This window comes from Cannabis sativa, chromosome 1, assembly GCF_029168945.1.
Source record: "Cannabis sativa cultivar Pink pepper isolate KNU-18-1 chromosome 1, ASM2916894v1, whole genome shotgun sequence".
Lineage (NCBI taxonomy): Eukaryota > Viridiplantae > Streptophyta > Magnoliopsida > Rosales > Cannabaceae > Cannabis > Cannabis sativa.
The window spans coordinates 45,036,810-45,055,222 of record NC_083601.1 but is presented as its reverse complement, the minus strand read 5'-3'; the positions used below and the strand labels follow the sequence as shown (position 1 = coordinate 45,055,222).

Below are 18,413 nucleotides of genomic sequence, written 5' to 3'. Positions count from 1 at the left end.
TTAAATGTAAATTTTTTAATTTAATAATTATAGGCCAAAATAGTAGAAAAGCCTCCACAAAATTAGATAAATTTAGTAAGAGTGATTATAATGTAGCTATAAATATTGTTTTATGATAAATAAGCCCCCACAAAGTAAAATTTCTAGGTCCGTCACTGACATCAACACAATTTTTTTTTTATTTTTACATTTTAAACTTTTTTATTACAAAAATACCTCTTCAGTAAAATAATACACCATTTTTTTTATTGTTTTATAATTGTATCATAGTTATCAATTGTCATGATGTTATTTTTCTAATTATTTTTTTGTTATTTTATAGTTGATTTATATTTTTCGTTATTTTTTAGTTATTTTCTTATTTTTTGTTGAACAAAGTGTATTTTTATAATTTTAAAAATTTACAAGTGTATTTTTGTAAATAAAAATATTAAATCGTAAAATTATAAATAAAATATAAAAAATGATATTTTTAAAATTCCCCTTATATTGGGCTTTTTTTAATTTTAACCAAAAAAAAAGTAACAATATTACAAAAATACTTCCAGCTGGCCAAATAAACAAATATACAGTTTAAATAAAAAAAAAATTACACAAATATCACTTACATACACCTTCAACCCAGAATTCATGCTTCCTGACAGTAACGGACACAGAATTTTTACTTTGTGGGGTTATTTATCATTTAAAAATATTTATACCTATATTATAATCTTTTTTACTACATTTATTTAATTTTATGGGGGCTTTTTCTCCGATTTTGATCTATAATTATCAAATTTAAAAAATTACATTTAATTTTTTAAAAGGCAATATTTTTGTTATAGCCCCCCACATTAATACACCTGTGTCCGTCTCTACTTCCTGGGCAACTATCGCACCACCACGCAACAACTCAACACAAACCGAAAGGAAAATTCAACCAGAAAGAGAACCGCCATTAATTCTGGCGACTTCACCTCAGAAGACGACCAGAATCAATCAAAATAAAGGTTGTTTCGAATTCATGAAAAAAAAAGTATAGAAAAACTATTACGAAACTAAAATTTAACCGGAAATTTAGTTTAATTTGCATAAAACTAATGTCCTGACTTCAATTTTCAGATCCATGAAATGCGGATCTCAAAAAGTTAAACTGGAGTTCCTAAACAATCCAACTCAAGTATAATCTAAAAAAATTACATCGATACTATAGTAAAATGTTTATCTTGGTGTATTTTCGTTATTTTTTAAATTTCTAATGGTGAATTTGTTCATATTAAATCATGAAGAGACATGTCGATAGAGTTACAAACGTGGAAATACTGTTCAGATTTTTCATGTTTCATAACAGTTGCATAAATATTTTGCTAACAGTTATTTAGTCTGATTAAAATCTTCGTCTTATGCAATCTTTGGCTAACCACTGAATAACCTTCGTCTGATTGAAACCTTCGTCTGATGCAACCTTCGACCATCCACTTAGCAACCATCGTCTGATTGAAACCTTCATTTAATACAATCATCACGCAACCACGCAGTAACCACTTTGCAACCATTTTCTTATTGTGTAAGTGATAGTGTAAGAGATATTTTGGTAATTAAATTTACATAAAAAATATAAATATTGTCCACACTTTATGAAAGTATTATTATAAATAAAGTGTCAATTTATATTTTTTATTAATGAAAATCTTTAATTAAAAAAAAAGTAACCAAGAAACTATAAGGAAAGAGGTAAGTAGAAAAATACCTAATTAGTATTAACACTATAATATCTTTCTCTATTCTCTAATTTTTGTCTTAATTGTTTCATCATTCCATTTCTTTCTTCTTCTATTCTAAGCGTAATAATTTCCTAAAGAAGAACACGTGATTAGGCCCACCGCAGATTTTTGTCCTCACGTGGCAACACCTCATTGATTTCTTACGAGGTAACCTATCACTACTCCTAGCCTCTTAAAGCTCCTACCTTTTTTTCCTTAAATTTAGCAAATATATAATACTTTTTAATATTTATAATAACCCAATCGATTTCGAACCACATTTGTTCACTAATCACATACTTAAAACATTCAATCTCCACCGTCCAATTCCGCCGCAGTCTTTATCAACGGTCAGAAATAGGAATGTGATGTTAACAATAGACACATGTTCTTGAAGAGCCTGAGATTCTTAGTCCCAATTTTCCGTTTCTTACCACTGGATTTCCTACATTACTATATTAATTCTTACATATTTATATCATTAATACAATACTCTTGACAGAGAGAGAGAAGGGAGGTATGACTTGTTGGATCAATCAGAGCATGTTTTGCTGATTTAAGACTCTCTCTTGAACAACTCAGACATTCTTTTCTTTCAACAACAATCATGGAGATGGCGTTGCAAGCACATAGGCCATTGAGTTACAGAGCAGTGTTTCAAGATAGACACAGTTTAAAGCTCAGACCTTTTCTTGGGTCTTTTAGCCATGGGAGAATTTCCCACCTTGCACAGGTGAGAAATTGAACTTTTTATGTAGTACTACTGCTTTTGTACTACTTTTACTCGTAAATTTATGGCCTTTTTTCGATTTGGGGTTTACTATTTAGAAGTGGGTTATGCGTTCACAATAGGGGTTTCTAAGTTTGGTTCTTTGGATTTTGTTTTTGTACTGTGAATTTCTTATTTGTTATTCTCTAATTGCTGAATTTCACCACGGTTGTATTGTAACATGTAAATTGCTCTGCTTCAATCTAAATCATGGATGCTTATTTGATTTCAGTTTTCTTCATGGTCCGAAATACGACCTGGGAGTGGGGTTTCCTATCAAATCAATGCCAGTGCAGCCGGTAAAGGTAGCTATCGTTTACATCTTTTGGTTTGAAGATAAAGTGCATTTGTTTTATTTTTCTTTTTAGTTTCCATATTTCTAAATTTTCCCTTTCAGATTTTCCTAGGAGGAAACCGAAAAAAGTGTCAACTTCCAAGTCTTCTTCAAAGGGATTTGTTCCAAAAGCACCTGCAGGGACAAGAACCCAAAGGAGGGACCCAAACGATGATGTGGATGAAAAAGATTCAGAGTCCCCAACATCCAGTGAACTTGGTGGACCCAACAAGAAAATTCTTGAATTAAAAGTTAATTCTGAGAAACATTCGGAAGTTGAATTTCCTCTAGAGAAGAATCTTGATGATGAAAAAAGGGAAGTGTCAGTTGAAAATGGGAATCTAGTTGGTAAGGAAGACACAGGATTACAACAGGAAAATGTGGCTGCTGATGATGATAATGTGGCTGATGAAGTAACTTCTGAAGAAAAAGAAATGAAGATCATTAAGAATAACTACACAGAACCAGATAAGATCACCGAGGCTGATAAAATATTAAAGCAGAAGGCTGCCTTAAAGCTTCAGTTGGAGATGGAAGCAGATTTACGTAACAAGGAGATAGCAAGGCTTGCTGAGGAAAGCTTCTCAATAGGAAACAAGCTATTTTTTTACCCTCAGGTGGCGAAACCCGATCAAGATATAAATGTGTATTTCAATAGGAGTCTCTCTACACTGAACAATGAGGCAGATGTGCTGATCATGGGTGCTTTTAATGATTGGCGATGGAAATCTTTCACTAGGAGGTTAAACAAAACAAATCTCGATGGGGATTGGTGGTCTTGCGAGATTCATGTTCCTAAAGAAGCATATAAGATTGACTTTGTTTTCTTCAATGGGCAAAGTGTGTATGACAATAATGATAAGAAAGATTTCTGCATACCTGTGGAAGGTGGAATGGATGTATACTCTTTTGATGAGTTTTTACTTGAGGAGAAACGTAGGGAACTAGAGAAACTTGCTCAACAGGAAGCTGAGAAAGAAAGACAAGCAGAAGAGCAAAGACGAATAGAGGCTGAGAAGGCAGCTAGTGAAGCTGATAGACAACAGGCAAGGAAAGAGGTTGAGGAGCGAAGAGAATCACTACATCAGTCGATGAAACAGGCTGTAAAGTCCGTTGAGAATGTTTGGTACATAGAACCAAGTGACTTTAAAAGTCAGGACTTGGTGAGGCTGTATTATAATAGAAGCTCAGGTCCACTTGCCCATGCCCAAGAAATCTGGATACATGGGGGACACAATAATTGGAAGGACGGATTGTCCATTGTTGAAAAGCTTGTTAGGTCTGAGACAAAGGGTGGTGAGTGGTGGTATGCTAAAGGTATGTAAACACGTGTATGTTATCTCTATCTCATTTCCCCTGCAATTTGTTTGATCTTGTAGTTTACTTGAAACGAAAAAGTTTAGCTAGGTAGCACTCTGGTTGATCATGTGTGAATAAAGCTCAGGTCATCTTACTAATTTCTTTATGCACTCTCCATGGAGTAGAGGTCATTGAATGTTGTGTTGAGAGATAGAAACTCATGTCACGACTCTTGAGACTGACTTAAGTTGTTGGGTGAGTTAGTGTAAGGGGTATGAGACCAAGGCTAGTTGTTTCTTATATACACTATTAGTACAAAGTTATTACTTTGTCTTTGAAGGTTAGTTGTATTCCAATTGGTGTCTGTCAAATTTCTACAAACAAGCACCTTATGGTTTACCTTTTTTTTGTGTGCAGTTGTTGTGCCTAATTGTGCTTTTGTCTTGGACTGGGTATTTGCTGATGGACCGCCTCAGAATGCTAAAGTTTACGATAACAACCATCTTAAAGATTTTCATGCTATAGTTCCAAATTCCATATCTGAGGAACTATATTGGGTTGAGGAGGAATATCAAATATATAAGAAGCTCCAGGAAGAGAGGAGACTAAGGGAGGAAACTAAACGTGCCAAGGTAATGCTTAATTACATCTGTACTTTGTTGGCTGAGTTTCTGAACAATCTGAAGTAGTATTAAATTATTAATGCAGAACTTTCCTCATTTCAAGGAAAAATTTGTTGTCTTTAACTTTGCGCCAATGGCACTTGCGATTCTTCATTCAGATTATGAATTTACACTGAAGATATTCAGTAAGATCACATTGTTAAGATTCTCATTATTTATAATTTGTTTCTTTCTTTCGCTATTGTCACAGGCTGAAAAAACTGCACTTATGAAAGCTGAAACAAAGGAAAAAACTTTGAAAAGGTTTTTGCTGTCTCAAAAGCATATAGTTTATACTGACCCTCTTGATGTTCATGCTGGTAGTGTGGTGACAGTTTTTTATAATCCAGCCAACACGGTTTTGAATGGAAAGCCAGAAGTTTGGTTTAGATGTTCTTTTAACCGTTGGACACACCGCATGGGTCCCTTGGCTCCACAGAAAATGTCACCAGCAGACAATGGATCTCATGTAAAAGTTAGTGGTGAGTTTATACACAACCTGTCTTGGAAAGGTCAATTGTTTCATTTCATGTTTGAAGGCGTCTACTGTGATAACTTTCCTCTTAAGAGACTTGAGTGTTAGTTTTTCTGGTTCTGCAGTTAAGGTTCCGTTGGATGCATACATGATGGACTTTGTCTTCTCAGAGAGGGAAGATGGTGGAATCTTTGACAATAAAAATGGCATGGATTACCACCTTCCTGTATTTGGGGGAATTGCAAAGGAGCCACCAATGCAAATTGTGCATATTGCTGTAGAAATGGCCCCTATTGCAAAAGTAAACATGTTAACCGATTCGTCATTTTTGTTCTGATGTAGCAAGTATTTTATGTGAGAGGTTCTGGGATGAGGTGAGGTGACCAACATTTGTGTTTTTTGCTTCACAACCAGGTTGGAGGCCTTGGTGATGTGGTTACTAGTCTTTCCCGGGCTGTCCAAGAACTGAACCACAATGTGGACATCATCCTTCCAAAGTATGACTGTTTGAACCTCAGCAATGTAAGCTTCATCGCTGTTGCTTTTATGTTCTCTCTTGCATGTAATTGAAAAACATGTCCATGTCCTTTAGTGATTCATTATGCATATTGCTTAATAATTGTGGAGTTCCAGATCGATTGATTTTTCTGTTATGTTATAAAATTGCAGTCTCCTTACTTTTAACTTGCAATAGAATTTTATGACATTTATCTCTGTAACTTAGTTTTCCTATAATTCTTATCACTTCAAATTTTGTTTTCTGGCATAGGTGAAGGATTTCCAGTTTAACCAAAGCTACCATTGGGGCGGGACTGAAATAAAAGTTTGGTTTGGGAAAGTGGAAGGGCTTTCAGTCTACTTTCTGGAACCCCAAAATGGGTAGTTATATCTTCTATTGATTTTCAATGATTTTTTGTTTCATGCTTGACATGTATTTCTTATTTTTTCATCTTTGTTTCTGGTACCATTGTGCTATTTACACATTTTCAATAATTTTTAATTTCTTTTTCTTTGCAGATTCTTTTGGAAAGGCTGCATATATGGCTGTAACAATGATGCTCAGAGATTTGGTTTCTTTTGCCATGCAGCTCTTGAATTTCTACTCCAAAGTGGATCTCATCCGGTAAGTTGAGTTTCAGATTAATTAAATTGTTTGTTTGCTCATTAAGTTATTTGGAGGAAAGAAAATGATTAGTATAAAAGGTCAATCCCAAAAGGAAGACCCAATTTGAACTTGCAAATTGCTGAGCTTCCTGTAGAAAAAATAATGAAAAACTTAAGATTAGATATATGAGAAGTACCAATGAGCGTTAGTTGGCATTAAGTGAAACTTAAAGGAAAAAACCTGTTCTTTAGAGTGATTCAACCTAAGGTTATGCAAAAGAGTTGGATGAAATAATTAACTTTAAAGGTATTGTCTCTAACAACTTTGTGATGACAGGATATTATTCATTGCCATGATTGGTCTAGCGCACCCGTTGCATGGTTATTTAAGGAACATTATGTGCATTATGGTCTTAGCAATGCGCGAGTTGTTTTCACAATCCATAACCTTGAGTTTGGGGCACATGCTATTGCAAAAGCTATGGCACACTCAGACAAAGCTACAACTGTAAGTAATAAGTATAAAAAGTATGCTAAAACTTCTGATGTCGATTCAACATTTGTTGCAATATCATAGTATCCAGTAAATTTGTTTTCTATTATGTTATTCAGTAGTAAAGTTTGTGGAGAAATACACTTTTTTAATATATGCAAATGAGGAATAAAATTTGACAATTTAGGACTAAAAACCAGTCACTTATTGTTAAGACAGTGTTAATAGTTTGCCCTTTGGAGTTTGATGAAGATGAGTAAATCAGTGAATGCTGTTCATTTTTAAATTTGCATTAATACTATCAGGACATGCAGTCCTTTTTACTTTTTGGGAACCATTTTACTAGAAGCAAAAATTCAATGACATTTTTTTCCCTTTCCACAGGTATCTCCCACTTATTCAAAGGAGATAGCAGGAAATCCTGCAATTGCTCCTAACCTCTACAAGTTCCACGGCATACTAAATGGAATTGACCCAGATATATGGGATCCATATAATGACAAGTTCCTTCCGGTAAGTAGCTTATTTTATGCATCGTAACAAAAAAAAATTATATAATAAGTTGACAAAACAAGTTATTATCACCAAGTTTCATATTTCTGTTCTTTCATGGAGTAACCTGAATTAGACAGACGGTGGAAATTCAGGTTACTCCAACTATCTTATTTTCACATACGTGGAAATTCCATCACTTTTCCAGTTAATATATGTTCTTATGCATCAATTTAGTGTTACTCCTGCAAATATTTCCTTGCAATGCTTTTTTGTACAATTGTCTGTAACAATTTATGCTATCCCGGGTTTTGAAAAAGGTAGAAAAAAACCAAAATGTCAAGATTAGTGTAAACCTTTGAAGTTTCAAACATATTCCTTTTTGGGCTAATGTTCAATAATTCTTTCTTTACAATTGTCTAATGCACATTTCATACCATCCCAGCTATCGTACACATCCGAAAATGTTGTTGAAGGCAAAAGAGCTGCCAAGCATGCGTTGCAACAAAAGCTTGGTCTTGAAACAGCTGATCTCCCTATAGTAGGAATCATTACTCGATTAACACATCAGAAAGGAATCCATCTCATTAAACATGCCATTGGGCGTACCTTGGAGCGCAATGGACAGGTTAGTTATAAATTTTCAAGAACACTCATTTTCAGTTTTCACGAGTCATGGCAAGAGAAAAATATTTATAACAAGGAGTTGTTTGATGGCAGGTTGTTCTCCTTGGTTCAGCTCCAGATCCTAGAATCCAGAATGATTTTGTAAATTTGGCCAATCACTTGCACTCTACTCATGCTCGTCGCGCTCGTCTTTGTTTGACTTATGATGAACCTCTATCACATTTGGTATGTTGTCTTCAAACACCATTCATTGCTTTACACTGTCTTATCATTTGTAGTAGCATATTCACTTCAATCCTCCAAACCAAACTAAGTATTTTCAGTATTCCTTCAGATATATGCTGGTGCTGACTTTATTTTAGTTCCCTCAATATTTGAGCCATGTGGTTTGACCCAACTTACTGCTATGAGATATGGTTCAATTGCTGTTGTTCGAAAAACTGGAGGTATGTACACACAGTATCTTATCAATTTGCTCTATAGTGATGTTTTGATTGTTCTGTTTCTAAGTCTCTGAATAAAGTTCTTTTACAAAATATTAAGCACTAAAAGAACAATCTATTGATGAAAACATAATGGCTGTCCATTTGAATCTTCATTGCTTATAGGACTTTACGATACTGTATTCGATGTTGACCATGACAAAGAGAGAGCACAAGCACAGGGTCTAGAACCGAATGGATTTAGTTTCGACGGAGCTGATACTGCTGGTGTTGACTATGCTCTTGACAGGTAAGTCCACATCTGAAGTATTTCACACTTACTAGATATTCCTTGTTATTCTTTTGGATAGTGCTCACTATGAAATGGTTTTGGCAGAGCAATCACAGCATGGTACGACAAGCGGGAGTGGTTCAACTCGTTATGCAAGACAGTGATGGAGCAAGACTGGTCTTGGAACCGGCCGGCTCTTGATTATATGGAGCTCTATCATGCAGCACGCAAAATCACTTGATTCAAGGCCAAAAGGGAGGTCTAAGTTTTTGTACATATTAGTGAATTTTTGCAGTCATGTTTAATTTTTTCTTCCTCTTCTTCATATAAGTCTCTTAGTGAAAATTATGCAAGGTAACTCGATTGTAGAGCACATAAGATGTTCATTTGTTTAGCTTACGAAATAAGAGGTCAGCTTCCAAGTAGTACTGCCTTATTAACACATACAACACAATCTATTATTACCCCATGCTCTAACATGTAGGGTTGTCTTTCTAATCTATTTATTTTTGTAAATAAATAAATAAAAAAAATTGTAGTGAACTTTTTGTATTTAAAATAAATGATAAATAATTTCCTTTGTCTTTGCTTTGGCGAGTTGGTAACAGGATTAGATTTTTGGGATATTACTATAAGAAACTATGGGCGCTGCCTTTTTATAATTTAAAATATTAATCAATAAATTGTTTGGTATATCTTTCCTCTTTATCACTTGTGAAAATCTTGGCTACTACTGATCAAGATAATGATGGCTTTCAATTATCAATGGCTGAGGATTTTGATTTTTGATAATTGATATAATAATTGCTAGAAAAGCCACTAAAACCATGTTAGGAAACAGAAGAAAAAAAGAAAACTTAAATAAGGGTCTCACTCTTACGTCGATCAATATCAAAATCAAATCAAAATACAAAGAATGATATGAATTTGGCCAAGATTATACTCTAGCCACTAAACTTTGTTCATGTGTGGCTGCTATTGAAAATTTGAAATGTAAAGACCAAAATGTATGGGGATGATAGTTTAGTGACTCAAGCATAGATGAGTAGTAGTGGGCTAGACTAATCAATTGATATTGATTGAAAAAATTGGGAAGCACCAATACTCAGTGGAAGCCTTTCAAATAGGTATTCATGGTCCTACTTATCTCCATAAAACGAAAAATGTCTAATTCAGGTCTGAATGTGCTTATCAAATTTCAATATCAAAAAAATAAAATGAAAAAAATCAATGGTTTAAAGCAAGTTCTTTTTATCAATCATTACAAAGTTTCTTGATGACAAAGTTCATGTTTGCCACTAAAAACATCTCTTACTAGGATCCCACGGAATCGTACCCACCAAATTGAAAATCCCAGTAAGTACAACCAAAATTTGACTGATATTTAGTATCATGTAAACTCTTTTTTTTTTTGGCTAATGATGTCATGCAATAAACCTCAAACTCAATCCTTTCAATTTTTATTTTTATAACCTAAATCGGAAGACCAAAAGAAGCCTTTAATATTCGAGGATAAACTAGAAATAGAATCAAAGTGAAAGAGGAGGGAATATGCTATTATCATTAGGGGTGTAGAAATAAAAAACTATATAGACATTATTGAGGAAAAAGAGTAAGTGTATAGATATATTTGCTTTAAATTTTATATTAAAAAATAATGTTTCATTCGAATCAAAGCATTAGAAAATAGAAACTTTTACAATTTATTATTGGCTAATTAGTAATTTTTCCCCTGAATTTTGACATGTACTAAATCATGCCCCTGAACTATTGAAATTGTTAAATTTAAGGACTTTTCTCTAATTTCATTTAATTTTACTGTTTTAATGATTGTTTATGTACTAAATCATGCTCCCCAGACTTTAATATCTACCAAATCATGCCCCTCAAACTTTGATATGTACTAAATCATGTCATTTGAACTTTCATCTATGTTAGAATTTTTTTACTAAAATTAAACAAAAGTCCTTAAATTTAACAATCTCAATAGTTCAGAGAAAATTTTTAACGACAAAAAAAGTAATTTTTCATTCGAATCAAAGCATTAGAGAATAGAAACTTTTACGAATTATTATTTATTTTCCTATTAAAAGTTAACTTGCAAAAAAAGGATTAACATGGATAAATTCAATTTCATCCCTTATCTTAAACCCCAAATATACCCATTAGTACATAATATTATGGAGTAAAATTATCCTATCTCGCTAGCCTATAATGACTATAATTTATAACTTTCACATGTGAAACCAACGGTTAGGCTCGACCAAAATCGAGTTAAATCACTCTGATTTTTGTATTTTGTTTAAAAATTGAAGACATTATGTGCATGAAAAGGAGAGGACGTTGTGGCTTTGCTTGTGCTATTATGTCTTATAAACATTTTTCTTCCTCCGAAATTACCAAATCAGGAAAGTTTATTAAAGTAAAGATCACAAAATGGTAAAAAAAAGAGTTTGACTACGAAATGAACATTAATGGCCAAAACTCAGAAGATGGGATCATGCAGACAGAGAAAGGTAAATTGTTTGTAGTAGTATTACAGCATAAGATTATCAAATAATAACTCACATTGATTCACATACATATATATTATGGAAGAGATATAGATGCATGATGACCTGATAAGCCTGGCCCCATGTAGAAGAATAGAAAAAGTAAAGAAAAAGCGTTGACCCACACCCAAGGCTGTCTTGGGTCATTGTCGTACAGAGCTCCTGATATAAATTTTGAGTAGACCCCTCATCACTACTTAATAAACCCTTTTCTCTACAAACCACATATATCGATGTAACAACACCATCAATATCCATATCCAACTCAAACAGGAGAGTTAAAGAAAGAGGCTTTAACTCGGCCAGCACCAGCAGCACTCCCATCTAGGCCATCTCAAAAGAAGTTATAAATATATATAACTCTCTTTCTCTCTCTTCATCTGTCGAATTAGCTTAGTTGTTGTACTTGTAGTAGTGAGTGAGTGAGTGAGTGACTTGGGTTCTTATTATTTGTTGTTGTATATTATATTGTGAGGTGTAGAGATAAGGTTACAGAAATCAGTGAACTTGGTTTTAACCAATACTTCTTCTCCACCTTTCCCAATCAAAGTCCGGTCTTTTCACTGCTTTTAAATAATATAAATATATCTGTAACTTCTTTATATTGATTGAATTGAGTGAATGAATGTATAAGTTTAATATGGTGTCATGCCTTACAGTCTTAGCTTAAAAGATATTAACTTTGTTACTATATGTGGTAAACAATAATGCTCTGAATTTAGACCTGGTTACTACTACCTTTATTATAGTGCCTCTTCTCCCCTTCTTCTTCCTTGTTATTTTTGTACCCTTTGTTTTGTTCTCTTTAATTACTTTCATCACTCTTTTCTGTGGGCTTGTTTTATATTTTACATAAAATAACATTTGAAGAAGAAAAGAGTATAAAAATTAAAAATCCCACCTTTGGTCTGACCATTACTTGAAGTTTGACATGGTGGGAAGTGAGATTCTCATAAAAACCCATCATTTTGTTAGGCTTTTTCTTTCAAGTGTCAACTGAAGGAACTAAAAGTTAAAACCCCAAAATTCATGCCCACCAGTTTTTTCCTTGTCTTTTTCTCTCCTTCTCTGTTGTATTCAGGGTACTATTTTTGAAAGCCTTGAAATTTGTGATCTTTATTTTGGAGTTATTCATTCAAGGCCAAGAGAAAAAAGTAAACTCTTTTCTTTCTTTTTATTATATTTGAAAATTTCTGTTTCTTTTTTCATTTGATTCAGCTTCTCATCCTTCCTTTCCTTTGTTAGTTATATAAGAAGTAGTTCTGGTCTTAAGCACCAAGTAATAGTTAGAGAGAAATCTTTGAAAAAGTCTTATCGCCTTTTGGAAGGTATTGAAACAAAGCCAAGGTAGATTCCTGATATTATTCTCTCTGCCAAACTTTTATGCTTTTTGATTCCCAAGGAAAATAAAAATACCATTTTTACAACTCTCTCTTTCCTCTGATTTATATCCCTATTTAGGTTGTATATATCTCTTTCTCCTTTTTAACTTTATTTGGGCTTTTAAAATAGATAAAAAAAAAACTTCCACTGTTTCAACAGTTTTTTCTTTTCTTGGTGATACTACCAAAGCCAAAAGCCAGAATGGAAAACTGGAATAATGGTGTGATCAACAAAAGGAGTGGAAGATCATTATTGAGAGATATTGATCAAGAATTTGAAGAAGAAGAGATATGGGGTTCAGTTAAAAAGACTGATCAAGATTATTTTTCAACTACAGGAATGAGAAAGAGCTTAGTCTCTTCTTCTTCCTCCTCCTCTGCTCCAAGAATGATTCCCAGAAAGCCCACAAACAATAATGAAGCCAAAGTAGTAGTAACTCATCAATCCTCAGCACCCATGGAAATCCCTGATTGGTCAAAGATTTATGGGAAGAATAATGGCACCACCATGACTAATGGTTATCATGATCATGATGTTTATTATAATGGTGATGAAGATAACAATGATGATGATGATGGAATGGTCCCTCCACATGAATGGATAGCCAGAAAGCTTGCAAGGAATCAGATTTCTTCATTCTCTGTTTGTGAAGGAATAGGAAGAACACTCAAAGGAAGAGATCTTAGCAAGGTGAGGAATGCTGTGTTGACAAAGACTGGTTTTTTAGAATAACATATTTCATTATTATAATTATTATTATTTTGTTTTGTTGAGTTGAGTTGAGTTGAGTTGGGTCCCTCTTTTACAACGTCATCAATAGTGGTTTTGGATTTTGGTATTTGGGGCTTCAAATTAATGAAGTTAATTACATTATATTTATATTTGGTATATGATATTGCCTCTACTAGTGTAGAGTACTCAATTTCGGGTCCCATGTTAATTTAAGGTTCATTATTGTACTAATATAATATTTTATTAGTGTACTAGAGTAGAACTAGATTATGTCCATTTTAAAAAGAAAGAAAAAAAAAATGAAAGGTAGAGTTTGGTTCTTGGCTTGGTGTTGGTGATGGTGCTCTTAAAGAAATGGCGGCCTCTGCAATTTTGTCTGCTAGTGGATTCCATTGCACTTATTTATTGTTCTAGTTGTTGTAAGGTGTAGTATGGTTTATAATTATTAATTATTAAAAACAATTAATTTTTAATTACTATTATAATATTGGCTATTATTTTACTTTTGGTTATTATTAATTAGAGTGAAAAAAACAAAAACAAAAGCAGAGTAGCTTTGGTACTCAATATTAATTAATTATATATTAGTACATTTCCCTTGTCCACTTGTCCTACCTACCTTATCATGGTACTTTTTATTTTCTAAATTATAGCTTTATGTTTACTGGTGGCAAATGAATTTATATGACGAATTATAAGTTTTTTTCTTAAATAATTTTTGTAGTATTATAATAATGACTAAAACAAGGCCCATTTTTGTGGTTTTTGGCAATATGCTTTTTTCCGGTCACATGTATGATATAGGTATATGAAGAAGAGCCAAATGGAACTAGATAGATGCAATTCCAACTCAATTTTTAGTTTTATTTTAAAATTTCTATGTTAAACCCTAATACATTTAAATTAAAATTCACACACATGTCATCTTAGAGTTATAAATTTACACACATGTCCTCATAATGTATTACTTTTTAAAGAAAAAAAATAAAATAATTGTAATATTGTATAAGATATTGAGAGTTTTTATTGTTGGATGCATTTAAGAGAGTAATTATTTTGGGTGTGCGTTGAGAGAATTGGTATCTTGTTTTTCAAAATAAATAATTCATGATTTTCCATTTATGTTATTTTATTTTATTTTTAGAGAAAATAATTTCATATCATTTTTTATTAGACATTATTACGGCAACTAAATAGGAACAACGTAAAATATTTTCTATTGGTTTGATTACCAAAACAAATCCAAATATAAACCTATTTCGACTTAAAAAAATCATTTTGTGTGAAACTTATTAGATATATATAATTATATTTTGACTCGCTACAGTACAGCTAGCTAGTACATATTTAGATATATTCTTTTAATATTTATTTTCAAATTATTACTTAGTTAAGTTTCAGTAATATATAGAGAGATGCTTATTTAATTAATATTAAATAAAATAAAAACAACATAGTAATAAGTCATTAAAATAAAAAAACAACATAAATAAAAATAAAAATTAAGTACAATAAAAATTTAATATGATTATTTAAGGATCTTAACCTTGAAGAATATATTTATATTATGCAAGTGTGATTTTATTTCAATTTTCTTCTTTTCTTTTTTTTTTTTTAAAAAAAAAATTATATGTAATATTTAATTAATTTAATAAATATATTATTTTACTAAATTATTTTAAAATTTTAAATTTTATTAGTAGCCATAATATAATTATATTAAAAATTAGTTATTTTGGATAATTAATATAAATAATATAAAACACTAAATGTTTTAAATAAATATATTTATTTAGTGGGGTATTTAGTGTGATGTGGTATGAATAAATTAGAATTGTTACATCAAATTTATAAATTCTTTATCAAATTTATAAATTCTAATTACTAAAAATGGTCTAAATAAATAAATAAATAAGTGATTAGTAGCAATTGACATCAATGGCTTAGATTGAGTAATAATAAAAGGATCACGCGGTACACAAATCCTTAATTTATAAGAATTTGACAATTATCAATACATTGTAACGAGAATAAGTATATGTTATCTATATCATCTATTGCCATTGTTTATTATTATTAAAGTAATAATTTTTATTATTATTTTGAAAAGGGTTTCATTATATAATTAATATTTATATATCCTTGTTTATCCGTGGTGAGGGGACTATCTGAAAAATTCCAAAGCACAAGAAAATAGAAATTGCAGTACCATACTCTTAACGTATAACTAAGCATGCGAAGTCCTAGGTTTTCTTTTCTTAATTAGTGTTGTATTATTTATAATTTGGGTGGTCCTCCTTAAGCCTATATAATTATATAATTCATGCTCATGAATAATAATAATTATTATTAAAAATGAAAAGGTGATTAAAGAAAATACTTGGCCTAGCTCTATCCACATATGCATGGAGAATAATTAGGAAGTAACAAAATGGAATGAGTGAAAAGGAAAAACTTTACAAAACCATATTTTACTTTGGGTCTTCTTTCCCATTCCTTATTGTACATTAACTTGTAAAGTTTTTTTTTTTTTTTGGAGCTAAAATCAAGAAAACAAGCAAGAAGAGAATATAAAAGATTCAAGATCATTTGTGCATATTCAAAGAATAAGGGGCCACCAATAATGTCAAAAGAATTTAAGATGAAGAATCATCTTCCATGCTTTTCCAAATTCGTCAGATTCTGGAGATTTCTTGGTATCAAATATCTAAACATGTACCAAATTAAATATGGTCACTACATCTATATATCCCCTTTTGCCGACACTTAAATAATTATTACAACTTACCATAACCACTCTTTTGTCTGTCAATTTTTTTTTTTTTTTTTTGGGTATCCCTCTTATTAACAATTAAGTATTTCAACGTCTACTTGAGGTTTAATTGATCATCTTTTTTAGGAGTGAAAAATGGGTCCATCCCAATTATTCTTCTTCTGCCTACCATAACAAAAAATAAAAAAATAAAAAAATAAAAAAAGAAGAAGAAGAATATAGGCACAATTATTAATACAATATAAATATATAGATCGATGCCACAAACAAAAGCATTTATTAGTAGCATAAAATGGGGTACAATTAATTGGATTTTATTTTTCTTTTCTTGAATTAATTGGTATATTGGCTTTTCCTTTAAATTTTTATCAGCCATTCATGTAGATGGACAATAAATTGTGCGTCCTCTTTTTTGGGAGACAATCGATGTAAATTTTATTCACACAAGACTCAATGTGGTGCCAACTAATTTATAACCTTCCTTCAATGCTTTGTAACTGCATAGAATTTCTTGTATATATAAATACTAAAAAAAAGGGGTAAAAAATCTAAAGTATAGTTAAAAGATTACGATAAACTAAAAGACTAAGTAGTACTTGATTTTATTGAGTGAGTGGAGGTTATGATGTTCATAAAATAGTTGAATACAATCTAATTCAATTCGCAAAGTATGAATTAGATTGAATTAGAAAATTCAAAATTCGTAGATATTAGTTGAAATATAAAAGTAAAAAGACTAAGCAAACATATCAGAATTCTTTGATTTATTTTACATAATCTCGTTGACGAAAAAAGAATGTTTAATAATGATTTTAGCTATTAGTTTTATGCAGATGGTGCGCCAATTTTTAATGCTAATTAGCGAGAAGGTAATAAGGACTGTAATTAATGATAATGGTTTTAGAGCAAAGGTTTTAAATGCCAGTTAATTTTAAACGAAGTATGTATGTTGTGATAAATGTTTGTATAAAGATTGTTCTCGAGGTTCTTGATTGCCTTTGGAAAATAGTGGATTGATGATTGCTTAGGAAAACTTTTACTTATGGATTTCATATCCTCATTAACCGAATTCTTTTGGGCTTTAGAACAAATCTCTGTTTAGTTTAGTACTTGGGGTGATTTATGATTTATCTAAATGCAAGACCATTTTATGTATCTTCTAATGGCATCCAGCTAGTATGGCATGCTTAGCTGACCACATTTGACTCAATGTTTTCTAGGATTTCTTAGTGCACTCAATATTTAATGTAGATTGCCAAATCAATTTGGTCGTTTTGTTGCAAGTCTTGGGAGAAATTCTCTGTGTGTAGGGGGAGAAGTGTGTGAATTCACTTGATCAATGTATTTTGCAAATTAGCTGTGCCACTTGTAATTATTTCTGGTCTCTTAGAAGTATTTTCTTGCAGTAGAAGATGCCAAGTAGATTCCCATCTCTCTTGTTCAGATTCACATTTGGCTATTCTTCTCTGGCTGTAATGAGTTGGTGTAGTTTTTCATGGCATGTATCTTGTTTTCACCCTAAATTGAATGATATGGCGTAGCTCCAAAAATTAAACCAATTGATAATTTCAGTCACTCTTTTCTAGACATGATTAAAGTACATCCTGAGGAGCAGGGTTTTCTCTGTTATTTGCATATCTAATTGGCAATGCATCCAAGCGTGTGTTATTATTTTGACTGCATACATTTTCTCTCTGGTCAAGTATTTGTGTAAAATGATGTCTTACTTCTTCTAAATCACTGCAGCAAAATCTGGTGTAGAGCCCTCTGGATGTAAGTTTGATGTCCAAATCTTGAGTTTTCTGGCCTAATGACCATTGGTGTGCTGGACTACACATCAACCCCAGATAATTTCAAGGTACTGTCCACACAGATGACTTGTAATTTCTTAACTGTGCTTTACTCCCTTAAATTTCAGTTGTAATTCTTGAACTTTGTTAACTCGAAGTGTTTCTTGTCGGGCATTAGTAAACTGCAGAAGTGAGGTTTGTAAGGCTCTCGGAATAACTACTCATCAATGCAAGTTTTGTATATAATTAAATTATGTGTTGTAATTCTTCTTCAACTAATTGAAAAATTGAACAATTGAATGGTGAGATTGAAATGGGAAGCACTAATGTGAGAATCGGATCTACAATATTTGGAGCAAGGGAATATAGGAAGAAACAATCCTAGTTACTAGGGGTGGGCATCATCCAATCCAATCCAATTGAACCGAACCGATCCAATCCAATCCAATTACAAAAAGTTGGATATCCA

General features: G+C 32.0%; 2 protein-coding genes across 4 annotated transcripts; both read left to right on the top strand.

Annotated features, from left to right (window-relative positions):
* The first annotated feature begins 2,002 nt into the window (after window positions 1–2,002).
* On the top strand, window positions 2,003–9,300 carry LOC115723211 (starch synthase 3, chloroplastic/amyloplastic). Of its 3 annotated transcripts, none has more exons than XM_061117142.1 (16): window positions 2,003–2,478; window positions 2,747–2,819; window positions 2,912–4,165; window positions 4,565–4,779; window positions 5,021–5,291; window positions 5,410–5,585; window positions 5,699–5,806; window positions 6,054–6,163; window positions 6,302–6,407; window positions 6,726–6,896; window positions 7,266–7,394; window positions 7,819–8,001; window positions 8,094–8,225; window positions 8,335–8,446; window positions 8,609–8,732; window positions 8,820–9,300. In XM_061117142.1, exons 1-16 carry the CDS (start codon window positions 2,353–2,355, stop codon window positions 8,953–8,955), a joined length of 3,426 nt encoding a protein of 1,141 aa, XP_060973125.1. In that variant the 5' UTR covers window positions 2,003–2,352; the 3' UTR covers window positions 8,956–9,300. The 3 variants fall into 3 exon arrangements, 2 of the variants coding, with proteins under 2 accessions (XP_060973125.1, XP_060973121.1); XM_061117138.1 differs by having other exon boundaries at window positions 2,015–2,478; window positions 4,856–5,291; XR_009688314.1 differs by lacking the exons at window positions 8,609–8,732; window positions 8,820–9,300 and having other exon boundaries at window positions 2,008–2,478; window positions 4,856–5,291; window positions 8,119–8,225.
* A 1,731-nt stretch (window positions 9,301–11,031) lies between these two features.
* Window positions 11,032–13,858, top strand: LOC133038804 (protein S40-2). Its single transcript, XM_061117133.1, has one exon. The coding sequence runs from the start codon at window positions 12,851–12,853 to the stop codon at window positions 13,379–13,381; it is 531 nt and encodes a 176-aa protein (XP_060973116.1). The 5' UTR covers window positions 11,032–12,850; the 3' UTR covers window positions 13,382–13,858.
* The last annotated feature ends 4,555 nt before the right edge of the window (window positions 13,859–18,413 follow it).

What these genes read in the sequence shown, in the direction of transcription:
- LOC115723211 (XM_061117138.1), top strand. Translation starts at nt 2,353, where the DNA reads ATGGAGATGGCGTTGCAAGCACATAGGCCATTGAGTTACAGAGCAGTG. An exon ending in GAATTTCCCACCTTGCACAG is followed by an intron (nt 2,479 to 2,746) that starts GTGAGAAATTGA and finishes ATTTGATTTCAG; the next exon opens with TTTTCTTCATGGTCCGAAAT. An exon ending in ATAATGACAAGTTCCTTCCG is followed by an intron (nt 7,395 to 7,818) that starts GTAAGTAGCTTA and finishes ATACCATCCCAG; the next exon opens with CTATCGTACACATCCGAAAA.
- LOC133038804 (XM_061117133.1), top strand. Translation starts at nt 12,851, where the DNA reads ATGGAAAACTGGAATAATGGTGTGATCAACAAAAGGAGTGGAAGATCA.